Source organism: Terrapene carolina, unplaced genomic scaffold, assembly GCF_002925995.2.
Source record: "Terrapene carolina triunguis isolate 2854851 unplaced genomic scaffold, T_m_triunguis-2.0 Scaffold88, whole genome shotgun sequence".
NCBI lineage: Eukaryota > Metazoa > Chordata > Testudines > Emydidae > Terrapene > Terrapene triunguis.
This window is the reverse complement of record NW_020664439.1, coordinates 10,041,343-10,064,328: the sequence shown is the minus strand read 5'-3', so window position 1 is coordinate 10,064,328 and position 22,986 is coordinate 10,041,343. Positions and strand designations below refer to the sequence as shown.

Below are 22,986 nucleotides of genomic sequence, written 5' to 3'. Positions count from 1 at the left end.
AATAGTTAAGGTGGGGTGCTGTATGTTGGGTTGCATGACAGAGAATAATAAAGGGAACTCTTGCAATTAGCTTCCATGCTGTCAGCCATGGAGTGCTGTTGATATATCTGCAATCCATGGAGGAGTGGAATAACTTTAGAGTGGCTCTGCTCATTCCCCAGAGAATGGTGATGGGCAACTCTCCAAGTGCTTTTAGTTTCAGAGTGTCACCCCTCTTCTTTAATGTGTATGTTCAGTTCAGTGAGGCAGCAGGGGGGTCCCTATCTTTAATATGCTGATGATACAACTGTGCATCACGTTTTTATCAGCCCCAGATGAAGGCAATTACTTGCTTTCCCAACGTCTGGCAAAACAGATAGATGGATGAAGGCTATCTGGCATGAACTCAACTCATATAAAATGGAGGTGAGGACAGTTGGCTATGGGAGACATCTGGAGAAACTGGCAAAGTCTATTATTGCTCCCTGTATTGAGCATGTCAGCTTGCTCACTGTCAGAGTGGGTTGCAATCTCAATTATGCCAGACACCTCCCAACTCCTGGATTCCCAGATAACCAGAAGCACTTTTTCTATATTGGGATGTGCAAAAATCTTACTTTCTCTGCTGTGGTCCAGATCTTGCCATAATCATCCATGCCTTTACTGCCTCAAGCTAGATCAGTGCACTGCAAGAATCTATGCCATCAAAACAGTTGAAGCATTACTGGTGTGTGTCTGGAATGAGGCCAAAACCACTGACACAAATGATGTCTGATGTTTCAACAACACAACACAATGTGGTGGAGGACCTTCGTATAACAAGCATTTTGGTAATGTGGACCCACCAGTAGGTTTTACTGAAAATGGAATCAGAGGGTCTGGGGAGAACTGAAGGTCCTTGAAGTCTCAAGTGCAGACATCAAGACGTATGAGCGGTTAAAATGTGGCTCATCATCAATACAGGTAGGTCTCTACACAAATTTCAAGGAAGGTTTAATTGCTTTCCATTGTGAATTAGAATCAAATGACACACTGTGAAGGTAAGAGCACTGATGTGTCCGGGCAGTTGCTTCAAGACTGTCAAAGTGCCACTTTCTCTATAAAAAGCCAAATTTGCACTAAAGTGCCAGCTTCCAATGCCTAGCCTCAGCCCTCAACCGAAATATTTGATTCAGCTAATCTCAAGGACCTTCTTTTTGGGGCTGCCATGGTAGCTCAGCAACAGACGTACTGAAAGTATCAAGGAAGGCCAGACACAATGATAGGTTTTTGCCTGAGTTGATGGCTCAAGACAACATCCAACTGAGTTGTGATTCTTTTGAGGTATTATAACTACTGGTCATGCTGTCAGTGTCAGGCATCTTCCAGGTTCATGGGGGCAGGGGGAAAGCTACAGTCAGACAGCAAATGTAAATAAAAAAGGAACTTGAATTGAAACTTATTTATGGGTCAACAGACAAGACAAAACAACTTGCCTCATTAAAAAAAATAATAATGGTGAGTCAAAGAATTGATGCACCAGTGGAGCCCAGGCAAACTTTGTAATACTTTTTAGGGGGCTTTTAAAGAAAAAGGAAGTTAATAAAGAACAAATAAGACAACTTCAGCAGCTAGCTGATTGTTTGGGATGCTGAAACACCTGATGGGGGAAATGGAACAGTATCAGCTGAGAGGAGCATCCAATCCTGTCCATGAAGAGAAAAGAAATAAGAAGCGGCTATTTGTGGCCCTGACTGGGATGATTCTAGCAAATCTGGGGCCTGCTGCAAAGCTTTCTGATTGTGGATTGGAGTTTGATGTTTAATTCCATAGTGAGAGAACTAGCTGTTGACTATTGTGTCAACAATGGGTGTATTTGTGAAGGGATTTAGGAAACTAATAGTTAGGGTACGTCCAGACTACCCGCCATATCGGCGGGTAGCGATCAATTTATTGGGGATCGATATATCGAGTCTCATTAAGACGCGATATATCGATCCCCAAACGCACCCCCCGTCGACTCCGGAACTCCACCGGAGCGAGCGGCGGTAGCGGAGTCGATGGGGGAGCCGCGGCCGTCGATCCCGCGCTGTACGGACCCAAGGTAAATCGATCTAAGATACTTCAACTTCAGCTACGCTATTCACGTAGCTGAAGTTGCGTATCTTAGATTGATCTCCCCCTCTCCCCCAGTGTAGACCAGCCCTTAGAGGCTTCTACTAAACAGGAAGAGGCAAAACCTACAGTGTATCCCAAGAAGAGCCCCAATCTGATTCCCTAGCAGTTTAATTTATCACCCCAGATCTCTGTCAGCACAAACCATTGTATGCCATACCACTCAACACAAGAGCTAATTTAATGAACATTATGCTACCATTTCAACCTGTCCTTGGTGTGATGTTGGGGCCTTCATGACTTGAAGTCTGAAAGCAATATCCGAATTAGCCCTAGGTCCACAGAACACCTAAGGGCTACCTGCCATGAGCTATACAAATTCCAACCCTCTATTCTATTTTTGCTGTGTATATAATGCTAACAAAGATTTGGGAAGAGAGGCTGCATTTTCCTGCATCTTGTCTGGTCCTAATGTGATGAAAGTTGAGCAACACAAAAGGAGAGTGTAGAGACTCCCCTGCTACAGTAGCAAATGCACCTGTGTACATATATGCAGGGCCAGAATCTCTGCTGCATCTGAAATCTGCTTGACACAAAAGGAAAAAAGAAGGGTTTATGACTCTTTGATTCTTTTCCAGCTCCACCCCAGCCCCAGTTTGGAGCAACCTAATATCTGTTCTAACATATATCAGCTGGCAATGATCCTCAAGTCATTATCCATCAAGATGGAAATAGAGGGAATGCACCATTCTCCAACACATGCCTTATGCCGGGGCTGCAGGGATGGGGCTAGAAGCTGACTCTACACCAGGGGTGGGCAAACTTTTTGGCCCGAGGGCCATATTGGGGTTGCAAAAAGGTATGGAGGGCCTGGTAGAGAAGGCTGTGTCTCCCCAAACTACCTCCCCCCCACTCCCTCCCACTTCCCGCCCCCTGACTGCCCCCCTCAGAACTCCTGACCCATCCAACCCCCCCATTCTCTGTCCCCTGACCGCCCCCTCCCAGGACCCCCTGCCCTTAACTGCCCCCCTGGGACCCTACCCTCTATCCACCCCCCAGTCCCTTTCAGAATGTGGCCCTGTGAACATGGGCGGAGGACTCAGGAGGAGCTGGGGCAGCTGCAGCTGGAGAGAAGCGGTGGTTTCCCCTTCAAAGCACTGCTTCTCTCTGGCTGGCTGCGCGGCCGCCCGGTGCTCCTCCTGAGTCCTCTGGCTGTGTTCCCCGCGCTCCCGCCACCCGCACCACCCGCCTGCTCCCCTGCCCCTGCAGTGCAGCCCCTCCCCCCGCGGGGGGTGCGCCGGTGCTGAGCTGCCCGAGGGCCCTGCCCTAGGGCCCCCTGCTCTTGGGGGGGCCCCGTGCCAGGGCACCCTGTGTTCACTGTTAAGTCTGCCCCTGATCCACGCTGCCGGCATGGTAAGCTGAGGCTGCGGGGGAGGAGGGACAGCAGGGGAGGGGCCAGGGCTGGCCAGGAGCTCAGGGGCCGGGCAGGACGGCCCCACCGGCCGTAGTTTGCCCACCTCTGCTCTACACCCATTGGGGTAGCCCTAGACACTTAGGAAATCCTGAGAGATGCAGGCATTTTCTGTGCCCTTCTCTCAGTGTTCTTAGTCTGCCTTCTATTGCACTGCTCCTAACATACTTTCACTGACCTGTGTAATTAGAAATCAGTTCTCATACTATTGTCATGGAAAGAATCACCCATGCATTGATTTTAGTTCACAGACTCAAGCCCGAGGCTTTATTTATTGCAATACATACCAAACGCGTTGGGGTGACAGTCCGAAAACTGACACACCTAGGACCGCACGCAGGCGGCTTTTATTCCGTCAAACCGCAAGCAAAGTACAATTATACGTCATTTGCAAGAAATTAAAGCTGGGGTCAGCCCCCCTATTCCCGGTACCTTCCTTATTATTTACAAGAATTGGGTACATATTAGGCAAGGGGTCACTTGGTGTTTTTCCTTTAGGGGTGTTACTTGGCACCAATTTAGGGGTATTTCTCATTAGAGTACATATTTTTCCAGGGTTTTACGGTTATGGGCGTAGGGGGTTAACACAGGACGCTTAAAGAAGATACATGATTGGCTGATTTTGCAGATAGCTGGAACTACAGGAGAAGCTGGCCTTTCCAAAAGCAATTTCTTCATACAAGCGGTTATTATATTTCATAAACAGGCGGTTATTATATTGCTAAAGCGGTTATTCCGTGCAGAGGTTTTCTTGCTTTGTTTACTCCCCCTCCCTCCTCTGGTCATAACCCTTGACCGAATTTGGCAGAGAACCGTGCAGTTCAGTCTTGTTCAGGCCAGTCTTGTTCAGGCCTTGGCTTGTGCTGCTTTTTGTAAAGGCAGTCAGCATAACAGTCCTCTGTCAAAGGGTCTGAATTTAGGCCTTTAGAATCACTGGTCATTAAAAAGAAGGCCCCCTAGTTCTTTTTCCCCACACTATCTATACATTTTGGTGATTGTTATGTCAATTGGATTTCTTGGAAGGTGAGATTATTCCACAAAAGGATTCTATGACAACAATTCAGGTATTCATCTGAACTGTGGGAAAAGGAAGAAATAAGAGAACACAAAACAAAAGAACCAGAATTACTTCAGTCCGGGCTTTCTATTGTATTTATGCTTACATAGTTTGCTTGGTGACAGGCTTGTCCTAAAGAATTTGCCCTTCTTAAAATGTACAGTGCAGTCAACCCGAGTTAATTACCTCATCTCTCACCATGGATTCCAAGATACCACAACAAGAATAGGTTGTAGTATTGAAAAGAATGACTTTCAGCTATGATAAACTACAGTATAACCTTGTGACAGTAATTAACTTGTGTCACCACTTTACTGACAAGAGGTGGGGAATGATACATAAAGAAACAATCAATTCCTGAGAAGAGTATGAAAATTGGGACCTTATCTTTTCAAGGAAACCTGGCTGAAGTTCACAGTCTGTGATACAATGGCTGATTAGATTACCAAGTTTTTAACTTGCTCACTTTTCTCACTGGCTTTGCCATAGAATGATTGCTAGTAAAGAGGGGATCAAAGTGAGAACCTATAAACCTTTGTTTAATGGAAGTAATTTCTCACCCTGGAAAAGGGTTAATTTGCAACATCTTCAGATAAACTGAATCACAATATAGTGGGCTCATTCAGAAGAAACTTTTTACCAGGGCAGAATGATAGAAAATGTAATTACAGGACAATCTAACCTCATTTGTTTGGACTGCTTAGGAGCAAGAAACAACAATTGCAGAACCTGAAAGGGGGAAGAAGAATGATCTTGTTGTTAAAGACCAGGACTGGGAGTCAGGCAATCTGGTTCTATTCCCTGTTGTGATGAAGGTTTGCTTTGTGATCTTGGGCAAATCACCTTTTCTCTCTGTGCCTCAACTCTCCCATCTATAAAGTGGGGCAAATTATAATTCTCTGTCATGGAAGGATGTCATGAAGCTTAATTCACTGGTGTTTGTAAAGTGCTTGGAGAGCCTTGGTTGATGAGGCTATATAAGTACAAAGCATTTATTAATTATTAATTATTATTATTATAGGAGAGGAGACTGGCACTGACATGGCAAGCTCATGAGCAGTAAATGATTGGTGAGATGGCTCATCAGCCATAAAACCCACATTCTTTGCTTATAAAGTAACACATCAATAGAAGTAAGACTAAATTTCCAATTTAGAAAACCCCAAACACTTCAGGTCCTCAAGAACCTGCACCACACAAGAAATTACACCCCCAGTCCTAGGAAATAAAGCCATATTAATATCACTAACTGATTTTTTTAAATGAATCTTCCTCCACTCACTGCACCCTCCATTGCTTCTAGGATTTATTTTGAGTTTGAGAGGGCATCATTTTTTACTTGCATTCAGTTAAGTTTGGCTTGCATATTTTATCCTAATAATTATTATAATTAGTCAAACAATTTTTCAGGTGCACAGTATTTTAGATGATTTAAAATGTCTTTTTTGTATGTCTGTTAGTTGAAAGATATTTTTAATCCAGTCTGATTTAAATATGGCTAAATTACAAAACCAGCACTGTGTCCCGAAAATTCCATGGTGTAATTCCCTGAGGGCTCTAGCATGGCTTTATGGTGCCAGCCCTGCAATGTTGAGCTGCACTGCTGAAGGGGCGCTCTCCGTTATGCAGGGGAAGCATGCCTACTGCTACATACCTACAGAGTGGCTGGTGGTGTGTTGGGAGCCGAGCCATAGCCACATCTCCTTCCTGGATGAAGCAGTGGTCCCCACTGAGGTCTCCCTTGTGCCCGTAAATGTCTGAGAGATGTCAATCTCACCCTCAGTGAGAAAAGTGAAATGGATTTCCTTTAACATTAAAGGCATAACAGCACTTTAGACTTAAAATAACACCACCACTTACATCAAAGTCACAGCTTTGACAAAAATTCATCAAACCACGGCTTCATCCAGGAACAGCCTTTTGAAGAGTTGCAATTGAGTTAAATCCCCTTCCCTAAATGTTCACAGGGAAAGTTATTACAAGTACACAAATGTATCATTTAAGGAACAGGTATAACTTAGAGAATATTTTTTCACTTCAAGGTCCCAGAAGCAAAGACAAGGTTTTCATCTCGAGGCCAAAAGACCAAAAATATCAAGACATTTGATCACGGCCTTGGATAGACCAAGAGACTACCTACACTTGACCAGAGCTCGTATTCACAACTTACGATTAGGGTACAATTTAGTTACCCTTATATTGAGTAGTAAATTACTTCATACATAGTCTCATTGAAATCAATGATCCTACCTAAGAAGGAAGGTACTACTCATCACTAGGGCCCTACCAAATTCACAGCCCATTTTGGTCAATTTCACAAACATAGGATTTTAAAAATCATCAATTTCATGATTTCAGCTATTTAAATCTGAAATTTCGCGGTGTTGTAATTGTAGGGGTCCTGACCCCAAAAGGATTTTTTTTGGATGGGGGAGGGGGCCTTGCGGTACTGCTGCTGGTAGTGGCGCTGCCTTCCGAGCTGAGCAGCCGGACAGGGCAGCTGCTGGCTGGGAGCCCAGCTCTGAAGGCAGAGCCACCACCAGTAGCAGTGCAGAAGTAAGGATAACATGGTATGTTATTGCCACCCTTACTTCTGCGCTGCTGCTGCCCAGCTCTGAAATCAGTGCAGAACTAAGAGTGGCAATACTTTGACCCCCCCCTAAAATAACCTTGTGACTCCCCTGCAACTTCCTTTTGGGTCAGGGCCCCCATGAAATCTGTATAGTATAGGGTAAAAGTACACTGGTCTCCCTGATGAAATCTGTATAGTATAGGGTAAAAGCACACAAAAAACAGATTTTATGATGTGAGACCAGATTTCACGGTCCATGATGCATTTTTCATAGCCGTGAATTTAGTAGGGCTCTACTCATCACCAATAAGAACGTCAGAAGTGGCCCCTTTTCAATTGCAAAACAACAAAAATGGCTGCAAAGAAGTTATTTATTTGCAGATAATTCTGACTATATTTTGGACAGGTGGAAATAAAAGTATAAAGGGAATCTTTATATGTTCTACTCTGTATATGTTCTTATAATGTCCTCATTGCCAAAATATCTGACCACCATCAATACATCATAAAGCAGAATGCGGGACAGAAAGGACAAAACAATGGGTGGTTTTTTTTTGTCCATTTGTCTGGTTAGTTTTTGCTTTGTAATTCTCTTTAAGATATGGGAAAGATGTATTTGCAACTACACTAATGCTTTATGCAGTGGTTCGCGGACCACTTTAAAATTGCTCAAGGTCTCAGTGGATCGCTTAATGATCTTTCCAAATGTTGTTTGTACTGTTAGCTAACAATTGTAAAGTGCTTTGGATAAAAGCGCTATATAAAAAACCCTTAATAATAATTAACTTTTTTTTGTTCTACAAATAAAAGCACACAACTCATATTTTAATATCAGTAATCTTACCTTTCTAATGCAATGGATATGCCCTCTCTCTCCCACCATGGCAGCCCCCGAGCTGGGGCTGGGAAGGAGGGGAGGGGTCTCTCCCCCGCAACAGCAGCCGCAGAACTGAGGCTGGGAAGGAGAAGGGTCTCTCCCCGGCAGCCACAGCCCTGGAGCTGGGGAAAGTCACCTCTTTCTCTGGCCGCCACAGCCCTGAATATCCCAAATTCCCCCCACCCCCTCTTCTCGTCCCCTCCCACCTACACCCTTGTCATAAACATAGAAATAAGGGTAACATAAAATCCCTCCTGGGAAGCTGTACTAAATTGTTTTACCTGTAAGGGGTTAAGAAGCTCAAATAACCTAGTTGGCACGTGACCAGAAGGGCCAATGAGGAAAGAAGATACTTTCAAATCTGGGGTGGGGGGAGAGAGGTTGTTTGTGCTGTCTTTGTTGTTCCCTCTCCAGATGGAAAGAGACCAGGCAGGGACAACATCTCCTAAAAACATACCTAAAATGATCCATCTAAGATTACAAAAATTGTAAGTAAGGCAAGGAAATGCATTAGATTATCTTTTGTTGTAGATTGTGAATTTTCCCTATGCTAAGAGGTAGTTTTATTCCTATTTTGGAACTGTGAAGCTGAGTCCGGAGGGGAGTCCTCTGTGTTTTAAATCTTTTTATTACCCTGTAAAGTTACCTTCCATCCTGATTTTGCAGGTGTGATTCTTTTACTCTTTTTCTTTATAATAAAGTTCTTCTTTTAAGAACCTAATTAATTTTAGTGTCCTAAAAATAAAGGGTTTGGTCTGTGCTCACATTGCTAACCGATTGGTTGGTATATTGTTCTCAAGCCTCCCCAGGAAAGGGGGTGAAAAGGTTTGGGGGATATTTTGGGAGGATAGGGCTCCAAGTGATCCTTCCCTGAATTTTTGTTTAAATCATTTGGTGGTGGTGGTGACAATACCGTCCAAGGACAAGGAAAGGCATTTGTGCCTTGGGGAAGTTTTAACCTAAGCTGGTAGGATATAAGCTTAGGGGGTCTTTCATGCAGGTCCCCATATCTGTACCCCATAGTTCAGAGTGGTGGGGGGAAACTCTGACAGCTATTCCCCCCAAGGCCACCACCTCACCTTACATGTGCGTCTTCTCCAGGGTCCAGGCACCTAAATAGGTGGGTGGCCTTTCATTCTCTTGTGTGCGGCCACCCAGACGCTCACCTTAGGGGGAACTATCCATGGACCACCTGGATGGAGTTCGCAGACCACTGGTGGTCTGTGGACCACAGTTTGAGAACCACTGGTCAACAGCATCATCATTTGGAAAATGTAGTGAACTCATCATTTTGCATGAATTCTCACTGCAAATGTTCAGAAGGATTCAGCAAAAATTCTCAGTAGAAACTGGATCAAATCTTGTTAGAAATCCAATTACACTTGTCAGGACTTCATACAGAGCACTTCAGGATTCCACCTGTTTTTAGCTGTTGATATGATTGCACCCATTAAAAGAATCCTGGAAAAAGCATGTGGACACAAACAGATTGGCATAACAATATCATGGAAGTTTACTTAATTTCTCTGTGCACTTTGGCAATAATAAAAACAAAATTTGGATGGTGTACATTGCAAAAGATTTGTGTATCTGATGAAGAAAGTGAAAAGTGAACATGGAAGTGAACTACTGAGAATAAAAGCCCCTACTTAGGTACTCAGTGAAGAATAAAAAGTGTCCTGCGTTTCTATAAAATATTGCTAAATAGTAACACATAAAAAACTTGTTGCAAATGGAATTTCCAATAGTAGTATAGAATCAGTATGTGATTATGGACAGTAATGGTAATAAGAACAAGCATTTTTATTTGGGAGCAGGATAATATTCTTCTACTGAGAATAAAAGCCCCTACTTAGGTGCTAGTTCTTAAAGCACTACTAAAATTCCTCACAATTCTTCCATGATTTTCTCACTGGAATGCAAAATTAAATGAAATTCCTGAAGACTGACAAAAGCAGGGAATATAGTAGTATTCATTTAGACTACGAGGATGCGTTGGACCCAGTTCTCACTTACACTCTAGTAAATCAGGAGTAATTTCTCTGATGTCACTGGAGTTTTGTTAGAGTTAACCTGGTGTAAGATGAGAATCACAGTCAGGCCCATGATGGATGGCTATCCATGTCTTCCATCCCCATGAAGACCTAAAGGAATACAAATTCTGGAAATTTGATCTAAAGTAACCTAGTTGGTGCAGATAGGACACTTGACGTGTCGAAGTCTCAAGCTTAACTTTATCATATCATTTAAGTCCAAGAGAGCATAAATTTAGAAGATCTACAGCTGCTTTTGAAGCAAGACTCAAGAAGAATACACAGTGGAACTTTGGCACTTCCTGTATTCCATCAGAACAACTGAAGGGAGAAAGAAGATTCTCTGCGTGTCTGTAAGGACAAATAACTCCCCTAACTCCTCAGAATGGATGTGATAAACAATGTCATAAAAACAGGGGGAAAGAATTACTGTGAAACTGAAATGTTATTAGCAGGAAATATTTACGACAAAGAGCAAAATTCTCTCTGTCTGAGTCTCCTACATCAGATCCTACTGTACACCTTTCAGGAATCTGATTTGTCTTGCATACCCCAAGTTTCACCTCACCTAAAATCTACTTGCTTCAAAATCAGACACAAAAATACAAAAGTGTCACAGCACACTATTACTGAAAAATTGCTTACTTTCTTATTTTAAGCATATAATTATAAAATAAATCAACTGGAATATAAATATTGTGCTTATATTTCAGTGTATGTATATAGAGCAGTATAAACAAGTCATTGTTTGCATGAAATTTTAGTTTGTACTGACTTCGCTAGTGCTTTTTCTGTAGCCTGTTGTAAAACTAGGCAAATATCTGGATGAGTTGACGTACCCTCTGGAAAACCTCTGCATACCCCTAGCGGTACATGTACCCCTGGTTGAGAACCACTGTCCTACATGATGTGCCTCGAGGAAAGACAAGACTAGAAAGCAAGTGGGTGGTTCAATTTTAAGCAAGCTCAACATGGATCCCAAAGTAGATGATGAAAAAAACTGTGGCTGAAAGAGACTCCCCTCTATTATAACCTGGACCAAGCTTGGAAGAACAGCTCCCATTTTCCAGGCAAGAAATGAAATGCGTCATATCAAAAATGTCAAATCTTCCATATGAGAAACAGATGTTCCAGTTAATGCTAACACATTAAATTAAAAACTTTTGTCCTAGATTTTTATTATGCCCATCAATTGCAATTTTTCTTCTCCTTATCCTCAATTTTTAGATTGCCATTCTTTTACATGACTATCGATACATTTCAGTTATGGCAATCAGCAAACAGCAGCCAATACAGTAAGAGAAAGGACTAGATTGTTTTTCTTCAGGTTATTCTGACTGTGTTGGCCTGGATACCTTTTAAAAATAGTTTAACTTTGATGAATAGCTACTATGCATACAGAACTATAAGAAGACAGGCGTTACAAAAGGCAAAGCAGAAAAGGATGAGTGACTGATACTTTTTGAGGCAAGAGATTAAGATTTGAGTTCTGACACTGCTAATTCCTGTTGTTAGAAGGAAGGGGAGGGGGAAAACTGAGTGTAAGTTAGTTCACAGAATAAGCTGCTATAATGGCAAATGGGAGTCAGGAATTTCTGATTTATATTCCTTGCCTTGCAACAGATTCTCTTGTGTGGCCTTTAGCAAGGCACCAACCTCTCTGCCTTTTACCATCCGCTCTTAAGTACATCACGCATTGCTATGAGACTATGTTTTGCAAATGCTTTGAAAATGAAAAGCACTACATGAAGGTCAAGCATTTTTTGTTATTGGTATGAATGGATTATTCTTAGCTCAGTCACAGTAGCAATAATGTGGTCTTGAAGTGAACATTAACAAGTGTGGTAGAAGCAGTAGTTGACTTTATAATATTAGCAGGTGCTTCACTGAACAAAAGGATGAACATTGGCAGTGGGAAATGGAGTGCCTCTTTATTCCACTTACAATCCACTGAGCCATCAAGCTCAACAAGTCACTGGATAAAATCCAGTCCAAGCCAGAAATAACTGAAAACTGTTACCACTTGCTGTCTGCATGGTGGTCTAATGTATGTGAAATAACTTTGTGGTCTCAACAGAGCTATTGGGAGGTTGGACAAATATCTCTATCAAAAATCCATGATGACATTGCACTTTAATTTTCACCCTTGCCAGCAATCTCAGACAAGGGGTCAAGATGGCCAGGAGACTGACCTATCCTCATTGCTACAGGTGGCCAAACTGGAACTAGGTTGAGGCACATGGATTACTTCTGGAGGAATTCTGCATCCCTGCGAGGGCACAGAATTCATACCTTCTGCAGATTTCTTGGCTCCCCCACAGAAAAATGGGGGAGCCAAGAAATCTGTAGGGAACACGCGCCCCTTCCCTGGCAGCCTGGGCATGTCTGCTGGGAGCAGCTGGCAGCAGAGAGCAGATCACCGAGGTGGGAGGAGGGAGGCTGGGTGCCTCCCTCAATCTGCAGAAAGGCCGTTTTCAGCTTGTGCCTCATCTACTGCTCCATCTGCTCGGTGTAGAGGTCGTCGTGGTCCTGCATGTGCTGGTGCTTGCCCAGGTCTGTGGTGACTTGGCCCACCTCGGTGTAGAACTGCACATCCGTGTGCCGCTTCTTCCCAAATATGATGGCGTTCTTGAGGTAGAAATGCAGCATGATGATCATCTCCCCATCGCAGGGCTGGAACAGCGCGTGTTTGATGCTGTTGTACAGAATGTCGACCTTGTCTCCTCGCATGGAGGTGAAGCAGAAACCATTGACATGGGCCTCCAGCGAGCCTCGCATCCTCTTCTGGGTGATGTTGGGCCAGATGTACAGGTCCTTTAGCTTGGGGTTGCTCTGGTTCAGGTTAATGATGAGCGAGTCTTGCTTGGCGATGCCCTCCTTCTCCTGCACCTCCTGGGTCTTGTAGAGTTTCTGCACCTCCTTGATGATGCGGAAGGCGTTCTATGGGTTGAGGGACGGCACCGATGTTAAGGGGGTGGGGCTGGGCCTGTGCCTGCATGCGAACAAGTGAGAGAGACTAACTCTGTCTCTCTTGCTCACTGTTGCTGCATCCCAAGCTTGGAGGTGTAGGGCTGTGTGAAACAGGCTCTGTCCCTAAGGCAGAGCAGAAATGTAACAACTAAGCAGGCAGGCTGCTAATGTTCCTATTGTTAGTTAATTGTTCCCATTCTTAGGGTATGTCTACACTACGAGAGTAGTTCGATTTTACTTAAATCGAATATGTGAAATCGATATTGCAAAGTCGAACGCGTGTGTCCACACTAAGGACAGTAATTCGACTTTGTGAGTCCACACTAACGGGGCAAGCGTCGACATTGGAAGCGGTGCACTGTGGGCAGCTATCCCACAGTTCCCGCAGTCCCCGCTGCCCATTGGAATTCTGGGTCGAGCCGCCAATGCCTTCTGGGTAAAAAAATGTGTCGAGGGTGCTTTTGGGTAACTGTCGTCATCCGTCCGTCACTACCGCCCTCCCTCCCTGAAAGCGCCGGCGGGAAATCAGTTCGCGCACTTTTCTGGTCAGTGACAGCGCGGACGCCACAGCACTGCGAGCATGGAGCCCGCTGCGACCATCGCTGCAGTTGTGGCCGTTGTCAACGCCTCGCAGCTTATCATCCACCTTTCCCAGAGGCAGATGCAGATAAATCAGGCGAGGAGGCTACGGCACCGCGGTGAGGGCCTGAAGTCTGAGAGTAGCACAGACCTGTCAGAAAGCACGGGACCCAGTGCCGAGGACATCACGGTGGCAATGGGTCATGTGGATGTTGTGGAACGGCGATTCTGGGCCCAGGAAACAAGCACGGACCGGTGGGACCGCATAGTGCTGCAGGTCTGGGATGAATCCCAGTGGCTGCGAAACATTTGCATGCGGAAGGGGACTTTCATGGAACTTTGTGAGTTGCTGTCCCCTGCCCTGAAGCGCAATGACACCCGGATGCGAGCAGCCCTGACTGTCCAGAAGCGAGTGGCCATAGCCCTCTGGAAGCTTGCAACGCCAGACAGCTACCGGTCAGTCGCGAACCACTTTGGCGTGGGCAAATCTACCGTGGGGGTTGTTGTCATGCAAGTAGCCAACGCAATCGTTGAGGTACTGCTCTCAAAGGTAGTGACCCTGGGAAACGCGCAGGCCATCATAGATGGCTTCGCCGCGATGGGATTCCCAAACTGCGGTGGGGCTATAGATGGAACTCACATCCCTATCCTGGGACCGGACCACCAGGCCAGCCAGTACATTAACAGAAAGGGCTATTTTTCAATGGTGCTGCAAGCACTGGTGGACCATCGGGGACGTTTTACAAACATCAACGTCAGATGGCCGGGCAAGGTTCATGACGCTCGCGTTTTCAGGAACTCAGTTCTGTTTAGACGGCTGCAGGAAGGTATTTACTTCCCGGACCACAAAATAACTCTTGGGGATGTGGAGATGCCTATAGTCATCCTCGGGGACCCAGCCTACCCGCTAATGCCCTGGCTCATGAAGCCCTATACTGGCGTCCTGGACACTGAAAAAGAACTCTTCAACTACCGGCTGAGCAAGTGCAGAATGGTGGTGGAGGGTGCTTTTGGCCGTCTCAAAGGGAGATGGAGAAGCTTACTGACTCACTGTGATCTCAGCGAAACCAATATCCCCATTGTTATTGCAGCTTGCTGTGTGCTCCACAATCTCTGTGAGAGCAAGGGGGAGACTTTTATGGCGGGGTGGGAGGTTGAGGCAAATAGCCTGGCTTCTGATTATGCCCAGCCAGACAGCCGGGCGATTAGAAGAGCCCAGTGGGACGCGCTGTGCATCCGGGAGGCTTTGAAAGCTAGGTTCCTGAGTGAGCAGGGTAACCAGTGACTTTTCAGTTTGTGTACAGAGAAGCTGAACCTGCCCCCGTTTCTTTACCCACTAAATATTCAGTATCCTCTCCAGTTACATACCCCGTTCCCCCCCTTCCAACACACGTTTAAAAATAAAATCACTTGAATTTTGTTAATGAACACCGTTTTCTTTATTACTGTTTTCGTGGGAAAGTGTTGAACCTGGGACGCAGACTGTGGTGGGGAGCGGGTGTAGTGTAGTGATGCAAATGACGCTTCCAAAGTCTAGGAATGACAGGCTCCGCAGTGGTGGACTGGGGGTTTCAACGGACCCTGCCACCCCTCCTGTTCGGGACTCTGTGTGGGGGGGGGCTATGTGACTTTGTGGCAGGGGGAGGACGGTTACAGATCCCCTGCTGCGTGGCTCTGTGATCCAGGATAAGGACCGCTGCATAAGATCTGTAACTGCCCTCCCCCGCCACAAAGTCACAGAGCACCCCCCACCCCCCACAGAACACTAAAACCACCTCCCAGACTGACCAGGGTAACTAGTGACTGCAATGTGTGTGTGCCCTGCTGCTGAACCTGCCCCCGCCTCTGTACCCTGGTAAAGGTGACTCTCCTGTCCAATTACCAACCCCCTTCCCCCCCTTCAGACAGACTCTCCTGTAAGAGAACATGATGGAAACAGTAATTAACAGAAACGTATTTTTTATTAGCAACTACACATGAAACTGGGGGGTGAAACTTGGACGGAGGCTTGTGTGAGGCGGGAAGGAAAGGACTTGTCATCTTTTGGGGAATGAGAGCCTTCTAGTACTAGAGCACTCTGCAGGGGTGGAGTGAGAGTTTTCACGGACTCTGCCGCCCCTCCTTCTTTGGACTTTGGGTGAGGGGGGTATGGGACTTGGTGGCGGGGGAGGGCGGTTACAGATAGACTGCAGCGGGGCTCTGTCCTCCTGCCTCCGGTCCTGCAGAACATCCACAAGGCGCCGGAGCGTGTCCGTTTGCTCCCTCATTAGTCCAAGCAGCGTTTGAGTCGCCTGCTGGTCTTCCTGCCGCCACCTCTCCTCCCGTTCCATGTGTGAACGGTGCATTTGGGACAAGTTCTCCCTCCACTGGGTCTGCTGTGCTGCCTGGGCTCGGGAGCAGCCCATAAGTTCCGAGAACATGTCCTCCCGTGTCCTCTTCTTCCTACGCCTAATCTGCGCTAGCCTCTGGGAGTGTGATGCCAGGCTAGGTTGTGAGACAGTCGCAGCTGTGGCTGTGGGAATGGGAAAAAGGGAGTGAATTCCTCAGAAAGATAAATGTAGTTGTGAACAAAGAACATAGTCTTTCTCTGTGAACAAGACCATGCACAGCACCTATCACATGCGCACTCAGGACAAGGTCGAATTTTCGGCCTTCGCATTCAGTGCCTGGGGTCTTGCACTGCAGATCTGAGAAGCGGGGCAGGACACCGGAATTTGTGTAGCAGGCAGACACGGTAAGCCGTAGACTTGTGGCTGCTTAAAACTTTAATAGTAGCACTGGCCTCCTTTCACATTGAAAGCAATGCCAGTCCCTGCTGCCAGCAATCCGGCAAGCATGAACTCTGCCCCTGTCCCACCCCCTCGCGGCTGTCCCAGGGAAAGATCCCTGTATGCTGCCCCTCTCCCGCCTCCACCGCGTGGCTGTAAACCGGCGGTTACAGTTCTGTAAAGGAACGGGCAAGCAGTCCCAATACTAACATTCCCCTACCTAATTCAAAGCAGGTCACCATGAGCGACATCACCCTGATGAGGATCTCAGACACTGATAAAGAAAGAATGCTTCGGGAAAGCCTGCAAAGACCAGGGCCGTATGCCGCCATGCTCTGCAGGGCAATGATCCCGGAGTACTTGCTTGTCTCCTGGCGCGGAAATGTCTGCTACTACGGAGGACCCAATAAGGCCGCTCTCCCCAGGAACCTGATGCAAAGGCTTTCCAATTACCTCCAGGAGAGCTTCGTGGAGATGTCCATTGAGGATTTCAGCTCTATCCCCGGACATATAGACCGCATTTTACTGTAGCTGCACTGGCAGGGACTAAACATTGTTAGATTTTTTTTGAATAGTTGCACTGCCCAGGACTGAAACGTTAAGCGCCTAGGGCAAACTAATCATGAGAAACCCATTGTTGTTATTGTTAATATTCCTGTTCTGTTAAAAATAAATGTTTAGATGTTTAAAACACTTACTGGATGATCCTTCCCCTGATTCTGTGTCCAGGTTAACGGCTGGGGACGGTTGGTGGGGGATCTCTGTAAGGGTGATGAAGAGATCCTGGCTGTCGGGGAAATCAGCGTTGCAAGCGCTGTCGACTGCCTCGTCCTCCTCATCTCCTTCCTCATCTTCCCCGTCCGCTAACATGTCCGAGGAACCGGCCGTTGACAATATCCCATCCTCAGAGTCCACGGTCAGTGGTGGGGTCGTGGTGGCGGCCGCACCTAGGATGGAATGCAGTGCCTCGTAGAAACGGGATGTCTGGGGCTGGGATCCGGAGCGTCCGTTTGCCTCTTTGGTCTTCTGGTAGCCTTGTCTCAGCTCCTTGATTTTCACGCGGCACTGCGTTGCATCCCGGCTGTATCCTCTCTCTGCCATGGCTTTAGAGATCTTCTCATAGATCTTTGCATTCCGTCTTTTGGAGTGCAGCTCGGAAAGCATGGACTCATCACCCCACACAGCGATGAGATCCAAGACTTCCCGATCAGTCCATGCTGTGGCCCTCTTTCTAGTCTGAGATTGCACGGCCATCTCTGCTGGAGAGCTCTGCATCGTTGCCAGTGCTGCTGAGGTCGCCACGATGTCCAAACAGGAAATGAGATTCAAACTGCCCAGACAGGAAAAGGAATTCAAATTTTCCCAGGGCTTTTCCTGTGTGGCTGGTCAGAGCATCCGAGCTCGGACTGCTGTCCAGAGCGTCAACAGAGTGGTGCACTGTGGGATAGCTCCCGGAGCTATTAGCGTCGATTTCCATCCACACCTAGCCTAATTCGACATGGCCATAGCGCTACTCCCCTCGTTGGGGAGGAGTACAGAAATCGAATTTAAGAGACCTCTATGTCGAACTAAATAGCTTCGTGGTGTGGACGGGTGCAGAATTAATTCGATGTAACGGCGCTAAATTCGACATAAACGCCTAGTGTAGACCAGGCCTTAGTCAATTAAAGCTCCTTTACCTTGCCAGAGAGGTGTAAAGGAGCCTTATTGTAAATGACAATAACGGAATCCTAAACTAGGAAGGTCTATGTGTTTTCTGGCTTTTTTTCCTGTGCCAGAGAGGCACAATGGGGTTAGATTACAGCTCAAGATCTATTTTACTTATCCATTTAAAAAAAAATTCAGGACAATGATTAGCAAAACTGTATGACTTTCATGTGTGAAAGTCTGAGCAATTTAAACAACATTCTACTTTACAGAACACCAAACAAAATAAAAGTAATGTAATTTAAATGAAAATCCAGGATAATAACTGGAATGCAGGGTATTGGTTACCAGGTATTTGTAATTTAACTTTCATGTATTTAGGAAATGATGAACAGTTATTGTGATTTTTTTCTGCATAGCAGTTTAAGTAAATTACCAAAATAAGTGAAACTGGTGTGATTATATTGCATTATTTCGACAAATTAAAGCTGGTAAGGTGGATATAGGAGGAGGTGGGAGTTATGCCCCTCACTTGACATTACTACAGTCAGCCATTTTGTGTGTTTAACCACTACTAGCTAAAAACCAGATACCAGATAGCTAGAAATAATTTTAGGGCTCTAAACGGCAAGGCCAAACAGCTACATAAATGCAGTTTTGCTAATTGAAATAAATAAATAAAAAGAAAACAAAAAGTTAATATACACCATAAAAATAAAAGAAAATGTTTAAACAGCTGATCTTGGTTTTAAGTGCCCTTGTCATATACATTTTGTTATTGTTATAACTAAAAATACTAAAAATGCTTTAATAATAAAAAAAAAACATGAAATTTCCTAAATTAAAAAAAAATGGTAAGCCACTGGAGGTGGCTATAATAACCCACTAAAATTATTATAAATTATGTGCTTTATTTAAATTATCTATAAAAAATTTAAAAAAAAACCACTTTGGAGCAGTCCAAAAAAGCTTTTCTTTGGGCAAGGAGTTAACACCTAAACTCCCCATCAGCTGGACAGAAGGAGGGCCCCCGAAGACCGGCTGGTAATTACTCAAGACCATCTCAAACTGTGGGTAACTATAATGTTTGGGGTGCTCTAAACCTATTGCTATAGCATATATGCATGTTTATTTAAAGCCTAATAAAAAAGTAGTTTTACGTAAAAGCACTCTGGTTTGCATTAATTATTTATTAAACAAAGAAGTTGTGTCCCCATTGATTTATTCCTAACACCACCTTAAAACAAAACAAAACAAAACACAGTTATGTTACCATTGCTTTGGGTTCAAAAAACCCTGGGTAACAGGAGAGAGAAAACATTTAACAACAGAAAGGGAATACATCCCCTGGGAAAGTATTTTTCCGTATGTTGAGCAAATTGTACACGTTGTTCTATTTCATATTAGGAAGTTGTTTTTTTTAAAGTTAGGTTCCTGTGCATGAGTAGACGTCAACAGAGGGAAGGTTAACCATGGAAATCTAACTGAAAGAAGTGAACTTTAGAGGGAATCTGATGGAGGAAGTTCCCAGTGCATGAAAATGATGTGAAATAAGAGACAGAAGTACAAGTGGCATAAGGACAGGAAGGAGGACTGGGAAGAATTCACGGCATAAGAAGGGGAGCAGGAGGCAAGTAAGGCTAATATATAAGCAGGGCAAGCTGTGTAGGGTTTTGAGGACATGAATAATATTTGGAGGGGCTTGAAGCTGGAGACCAAAAAGAAGGAGGTTAGAGAACTCAAGACAAAAGGTAATGAAGATTAGCCTCATCTCAGTACATGCACAATGCAAGCCAAGTACATTATTGGATAATGGAAATATAGGGCCTGCTTCTGCTCTCAGTTCCACTACTTTTACCATTGTGGAACTTCACTGATTTCAGTGGTGTTTCTTCTGTTTTATACCAGTGTAAGTGAAAGCAGAATCAGCTCCCGTCAGCCCCACAATTCCTTAAAAAAAATTATTCTTGGTGCACTTCACGTGAGAGAGGCAGACAGGGGGGAAAAAACACTCTTTAAACGGGATTTAAATACTTTCTCTCAGTTTATGCACCCTTGATTGTGTTACCTTGCCAGCAAGCACCAACAGTTAGCTGCATGGCTATGTGTGATGGATGAATAGGCCAATCATTTGTCACAAGGTAAGGCTCATATGTCGTGCCGTCCATATATAAGGTAACCACAGGAAACTCAACATTGACGACGTAGTAGTGCCATTCTTTATCACAAATCTGAATAATAAAAGAAATGAAAGAAGATCTTTAGACCCCTTTGTCCTGCTGCTATTTTCATGCAGAATAAATTCTTTTGATCATGTTATTTCCAAGACCTGGAATCCTACTGGTAGAAGCAGATAACAATTACTGCACTTTAGGCTGGAAAAGAGCAATGTTAACATTTTCATGGATAATTTTTTGACACAATGCTATGGTATTTAGCCTGTAAGTCTGTGGTTACATCTCTACACATGCTGGTAAAGAGGAGACCTCTCGTTGAAATTAACAAAAGTCAAACCAATGCTGACAAATATCACAACTGGCACACATGTGTAACACATTTTAAACAAATTCCTCTTAAAACACATTCTTTAAAGCGATGGAGCAGAGTGAAAATTCAATAAGTTTCGCACTTGTCGTGCATCCTTACATTACTTAAGTCAGATTAATTAGTTAATACATCAGAATAGTTAATGTTTGTACAGACTTTCAAGAATACAAAGCTCTATAAAAGTGCTCAATAGTGGTTTTTGTATCTGACCATGATTATTTTACACATCCCTTTCTTCTTTAAATTAGGAAATAATTTATTGCTCAGGGTGTTGATGAATTATTAGCACTTGTTTGACCCAAACATTATTATTTATTAATATAAATAGTATTGCCTTGGTGCCTAAGGACCTCAGTCCATTGCCCTAGGCACTGTACAAATGGAACAAAAAAATAGGCCCTGCCTCAAAGAGCTTTCAATCATGGTTTGGGCAGGTAACATGAAAGTTTCCTCATGCAAATCTATCAATGCAACTCAGTCCCAGCCAACATTTTAGCTGCTATTTCAAATGCGAGATCCTATTCTGTTATGCCGTACCTCTGTCTTGAACAGCAGTGCCCTCAGCTAATTCCATACTTCAACTTCTTTTGAGAAGAGAATGCCAGCCATACCAAATCTTATGTGATCATTTGTGAGATGGACAGGGGTTAAAATGAGACTACCACACCCATTTGCACTTGCAACAAAAATGGAGATTTGAAACAGGCCTCCAGATATGAAGGTCTATGCAAACCCCGTTGCATTCCTAGCTTCCTGATCCCTTCATGAAATCTTTCAGATTTTCAAGTTCAAAGGCATAACTCACAATAAAGTGAGAGTGTAAAAATGTGTTTTTAAAGATGAAACAGGTTCAGTCATCACTTGCAACTTTGAAGTCTGTACAGATAATTATTTTCATGTTTTAAGAAAGTGAAACACTTGAATGCAGATATTGTCCCTGTTTCCCTGAGGCGAGCAGAAAGGTAAGCGATGTTAAAGGGTAACAACTTTGTCCTCAGTTGGGTTAAATGTTATCTGTAGCAATATCTGCCCTTTGAAAGAAAAGCTAATGTTTTGTTCCAGAAGACATTTCAACAGAGCTTAATCACTTCCATTTCAAATGGATACATTTATTATTGTGGACATCGTAGCCAAACAGCAAGAGATAAACGCAGCAACATGCTGCTGAAGCCTTCCTTTCCTAAGCAATATAGAGCACAAATGTTTTCTGAAGGTTAAATGAACTAAAACCAAAATTGAAAGTAAATAAATTGGAAAACTGAAAACTCTTTTGAACAAACAGCAACAACAAATAGGATTATTCAGTCTGCCCCTTCAAGGAAAAGCAGTATTTCAAGATTCCTGAACTAATTGTGATGCATCATACCTACACGTGTCTATCTCGTTACATAAAAGAAAATGATTGATGTGGCTGGATATGAGATACTGTTAACACATGACACAAGCCTCAGAGGTTATAGTCTACAAATTTCTGAGAGCTCCCCACAGGTGCCTCTTTTTGCTGTTATAAACAATACTCTTTGGGAGATATCAAGTACCACTGCAGATGAGCAATCCTTGCTATATCCAAACAAAGAACAAGGACATTTTAAAATGATAAAGAGAAACACTCTGGGGAACTCTTGTGGTATATTATAACAACCTGTGAACATGCAGCTAGTTGGATTGCTCAATTGATTGAACAATCAGATAATTATACAGAAACACAAGATTAAATCACTGCGCTGAACCAGGAGAGGATTCCACTTAATCTAGTACCCTGGGTCTGATCAGTATTGGATTCTTCAGAGAAATATGTAGGTGTCCGTCATGTACAAAATAACATGTCTATAGGGAAATTTATAGACCATATGATGTGTTATTTTTAATACCTTAGGGGTAAAGGACTAATAGTTCCAAGAAACCACGGCCTAAGTAACAGCATCTGCTTCTTCACTATGCTAACAGGAGTGTAACCAGCTCTGATCCTAAATTTGCACTGGAACACAAAGTATACACTTTGGTAGTCTATGTATTTTGTGTCCTTGATTCCGATCTCACACCATTACAAAGCAGGAGTGACTCCATTGAGAGCAACGAAGTTATGATCGTATAAAATAGCCATGAAATGACAATGGGACCCAGCATGCTTCACACTCATGCTCTCAACTTAGAATTGTGTCATTCTCACTGCAGTTGGAAATCACAGCGGAGAAGGCCTCCTAAGACTACAGCCTTGACAATGTGCTAGACTGGGGTGGACAAGGCAGAAAGGTCAAATGGGCACACAGAAGTGACTGGGCTTGCATAGAATTTGGTCAAAAGAACTTTATAGCAGTTTAGCACAATATGAATGTTTCTTATGTTTCCAAACAAACAAACAAAAAAAGACACCACATTTTGGGTTTTTTTA

General features: G+C 44.2%; 1 protein-coding gene across 2 annotated transcripts in view; it reads right to left on the bottom strand.

The window, feature by feature from the left end:
- The window catches only part of CLSTN2 (calsyntenin 2), a 676,166-nt gene that overhangs the window by 32,774 nt on the left and 620,406 nt on the right, over positions 1-22,986 (bottom strand). For both annotated transcript variants that reach the window (XM_026649976.2, XM_026649975.2), the window contains exon 9: positions 20,116-20,278. In XM_026649976.2, the coding sequence (XP_026505761.1) occupies positions 20,116-20,278 (163 nt within the window). The remainder of the gene's footprint in view (positions 1-20,115; positions 20,279-22,986) is intronic.